General features: G+C 28.9%; 1 protein-coding gene across 1 annotated transcript; it reads left to right on the forward strand.

Annotated features, from left to right (window-relative positions):
* Positions 1-637: 637 nt before the first annotated feature.
* LOC107883632 lies at positions 638-3,451 on the forward strand. Its single transcript, XM_016804035.2, has 5 exons — positions 638-745; positions 800-950; positions 2,573-2,695; positions 2,791-2,943; positions 3,015-3,451. The coding sequence occupies exons 2-5, from the start codon at positions 815-817 to the stop codon at positions 3,272-3,274; spliced, it is 672 nt and encodes a 223-aa protein (XP_016659524.1). The 5' UTR covers positions 638-745; positions 800-814; the 3' UTR covers positions 3,275-3,451.
* The last annotated feature ends 229 nt before the right edge of the window (positions 3,452-3,680 follow it).

The following is a 3,680-nucleotide window of genomic DNA, read 5'->3' on the forward strand; positions in this document are numbered from 1 at the left end:
AACTATTTTAGTTATTTTAGTTGTGATTTATATAATATTATTCGATGGGTACTTGAATCTTCTAAAGTATACTATTATATATCTATGATAGTACCACGGTTTTTTGTTGATGTATAACGCGTTATAAGTATCTAATAGATATTATGATATGATTAATTTGGAATTTATTATAGGTCAATTTTTTTTAAATACTATAGACTATAATATAATATTATGTCTTATACCTAGACTGACAAACCGTCTCCGCTCAGAATCGTTTTTCTTATACAATGATATTATATCATTGAATTCAAATTTAATACCATCCATTATACAGTGACCCACTTGTAACCTACTGTACAGCAGAGCGAAATCCACTTACCCACCTTTTTTTATCATTATTCGTTAACTAAAATATTTTTCTTAGAATATTTTCATACTGTCGCTTCGTGCATGCAATTTCGGTTGCCTATCCTTGACGCCTTTATAACTTCTTTCACAACTGTAGGTAGTGATGTCAGGTGTGGCAACTCACATCTTCATATTATTATCATTGATATCAACAGTTCGTTATAGACTAACAATGATTCGGCGGAATTGGAATGCAACATGACGTAACTGCTTACCTACTGATAGTCTGTGCTGTTTGATGAAATTATATCGTAATCGATAAATAAATATTTTAAAGTATAAGTTTGCAGGTCCCCGACAGCGTAATTACTAAATACATATCACCGGACGTCGCGACTCCCACCATCCAAGTTTTGTAAGTTTTGTTGTCTTCTCAAAACTTGATGTTTTATTCAGCGTCTGGTTATAGGTACAAGTGGTTTCTATGATCAAGTCCAGGAACGGTCTGACGGCCGCTGGCCTGTCGGTTTTGGGAACTTTTTTGGTCCTGTTGGCGTTCACGACGAAGAGCTGGTTGGTCACGGATGGGAAATTAAAGAACCCAGAATTCGAAAGACTTGGTTAGTATTATAGATGGGTGTTAGTATATGTGCGCTCGCCCAATAATTCACATTTTTTTTTTTGGACCCTTATGTTCAGTAAATTTTTTTCCTGTTGCAAAACGAAAGATTTTCATTTAAGTACAAAAGCTTGATAGAATATGTGTTGGAGTTGCGTTCAAATATCTTTAATTTGGTTCAAAAATGGTTTGTAGGTACTTCATTTTTACACTCTTGTACTGTATTAAAAAAGGTATGAGCAGAGAAAGTCTTTAATTCAGGGTTGGTAATATACGCAGATAAAACTTTTTATATGTTACATGTATAAAGTGTGTAAATCCTTATAACGACTAAGATATAATATGAAATATTAAGTATACATAGTTTGCTTTGCACTTTTAATTATTACAATAGTGATAATACTGTAAATTTTAATTTTAATAAGCATACACTTATAAATTAATATAACAAATCACATCACCTTGGTGAATTTTCTTAAATTTAGAATAAAATAAAATGAAAACAAATTTATTTTTTGTCATTAAAATATTAATGTAGCTATTAATAATGATGACTTGGTAATTAATATAACAAATATTAAAAAACCTCATCAACTTGGTGAATTATACCTGATAAATTCGAAAAAAAGTGCAACTATAAAATAAAACTTTTATACTATATGTTTGAAATGTATCCTGCTTTAATTATGTGATTATGTGGCTAGGTTTTTATGCATTGTATTATGATTAATAATTTCTATTCTGACCGATGGTTTCTACCCATTGGGGTCACTTGCCTTTTTTTTAAGCAGCTTTTGCTGTTGAAACTTGAACTCATGACATATGTTGAGATATTATACATAGCAATATTTTTATAAATTTGGCAAGTTTCAAATGCTTGGAAAGTACAATTACCTATCTATTAGATAAATGCTCTAAAAGAATACAAAGCTGTACATTTTATTTTAATCACCTTTTTCTCTATTTAACTAAAATTTTTTTGCTTATCTAGATAGACAGTGCCTATGCTTAATTATAATAATTTGCATTTCCTACATACTTAAAATACTGATTCACAAAAAAAAAATATCTCAACATTTTTTTTCAATTGATATTTGATAATAAGGTTTTATAAATATTAAAATATTAAATTATTTAAAATAATCCACGAGTAGATTTCCAGGTTTACCAAGCATTTTGATAATAACAGTTTATATACTATCCAACTTTGTGTGTTCTTTTTTATTAGTATTAACATTGATTATAAATACTTTAGATCGCTCACTGTAGTGTAAAATATGCTGCGCTAATTTAGTAGCGATCCTGGTTAGATCCTGGAAGATGACTAGGGGACCAGGTTATAAGATGGCCTATCTTATCTTTAGATTACCTATCTTATCTAGTTTCTGGCGTTTAACAGTAAATTAGTGCAGCATATTTTGTACTGCAGTGAGCGATTTATAGTATTTATAATCAATGGAATTAATAAAACAACATTTTAATAACATTTTGTTAAATAATAATTATTGTTACAAGTTTCTGAAATTAATAATCTTAAGATATTCATTTATACTATGATGAAAAGTAAATGAAATTAGGTATTTACTTTTTAAAAACAATTTGTTTAACTGTTTACACCCATAGGTCTATGGGTAGTATGTTTTAAAGGTTTTAAGGACCCTCGCCATTGGTACGACACAAGATTCCATAATTGTTGGTGGGTGTTTGAAGAAGAATATTATACCATCTCTGATATTGTATTTAAAGGTTTGTTTATGACTTGTTTTTACTTTCCATCCATAACAAATAAAGTTTTATACTTTAATGTGAAATTTAAAATTAATACAAATTTTTTTCCTTAGATTTTTACATTGCTACTCAGTTTTTCTTTACGGATTGTGTTTTCTTAACAGTGTTTGGCTTATTCTACACTATAGTTTATGTGTATCTAAATAGAGCTTATATAGGTTATGTTAAAATTCTTTTATCAGCTGGAATACTTAACATAGCTGCAGGTAAGACATTGTGTTATGTTGTCTTATAATTTTTAACATACTTATTAATGTGTTAAAAATATTATTTTCAGCTATATGCAGTAGTATTGCTCTGATAATATTTGGAGTATATGGAAAAAACAGACAATGGATGCCACATTGGGAACATAATGATATAGGATGGAGCTATGGAGTAGCAGTCGCAGGAACTATTGCCCTTTATGTCAGTGGAGTATTGTATGTAATAGAGCAACAGCTACACAAGGTTAAACCCGAAAACATGGCTACTCAAAGAGCCAATTATAACTATGAAGCTAATGACTTGATACATTCGTCTCTTACTGCTGTATAAAATCTCAAATTTCATTTTCAAATATCCAGAAACAGCATTTATACGTTTTCATTAATTTATCATTAATAAATATTTACAGTGAGCACTTATTAAACAAAGATTCGTTAACATTCTTTAAATGTCTGCATAAACTTTGCATAGAAAACCCTTGGTGTTTGTTTTAAATAACAAATATTATTAATAAAGGGCAGATGTTCATGCTCCAAAAACTTAAATATATGCTTTATAGAATTTTAAAATATGCTCGACAAAACGTCGTTATAATATATCTAAACATTTGATCGAAATATGCAAATATAAGGAACATAACATAACATTTTGAATTCATATTATATAGGTCACAAAATAAATTTCTATCCTACTCTGCATCTTTTATTATTAAAGAAAAAAAATATGCAAATGCATG

Source organism: Acyrthosiphon pisum, chromosome X, assembly GCF_005508785.2.
Source record: "Acyrthosiphon pisum isolate AL4f chromosome X, pea_aphid_22Mar2018_4r6ur, whole genome shotgun sequence".
Lineage (NCBI taxonomy): Eukaryota > Metazoa > Arthropoda > Insecta > Hemiptera > Aphididae > Acyrthosiphon > Acyrthosiphon pisum.

Coding starts and splice junctions, on each gene's coding strand:
- LOC107883632 (XM_016804035.2), top strand. CDS start 815: ATGATCAAGTCCAGGAACGGTCTGACGGCCGCTGGCCTGTCGGTTTTG. Junction 951..2,572: donor CCCAGAATTCGAAAGACTTG/GTTAGTATTATA, acceptor TTACACCCATAG/GTCTATGGGTAGTATGTTTT. Junction 2,944..3,014: donor AATACTTAACATAGCTGCAG/GTAAGACATTGT, acceptor TATTATTTTCAG/CTATATGCAGTAGTATTGCT.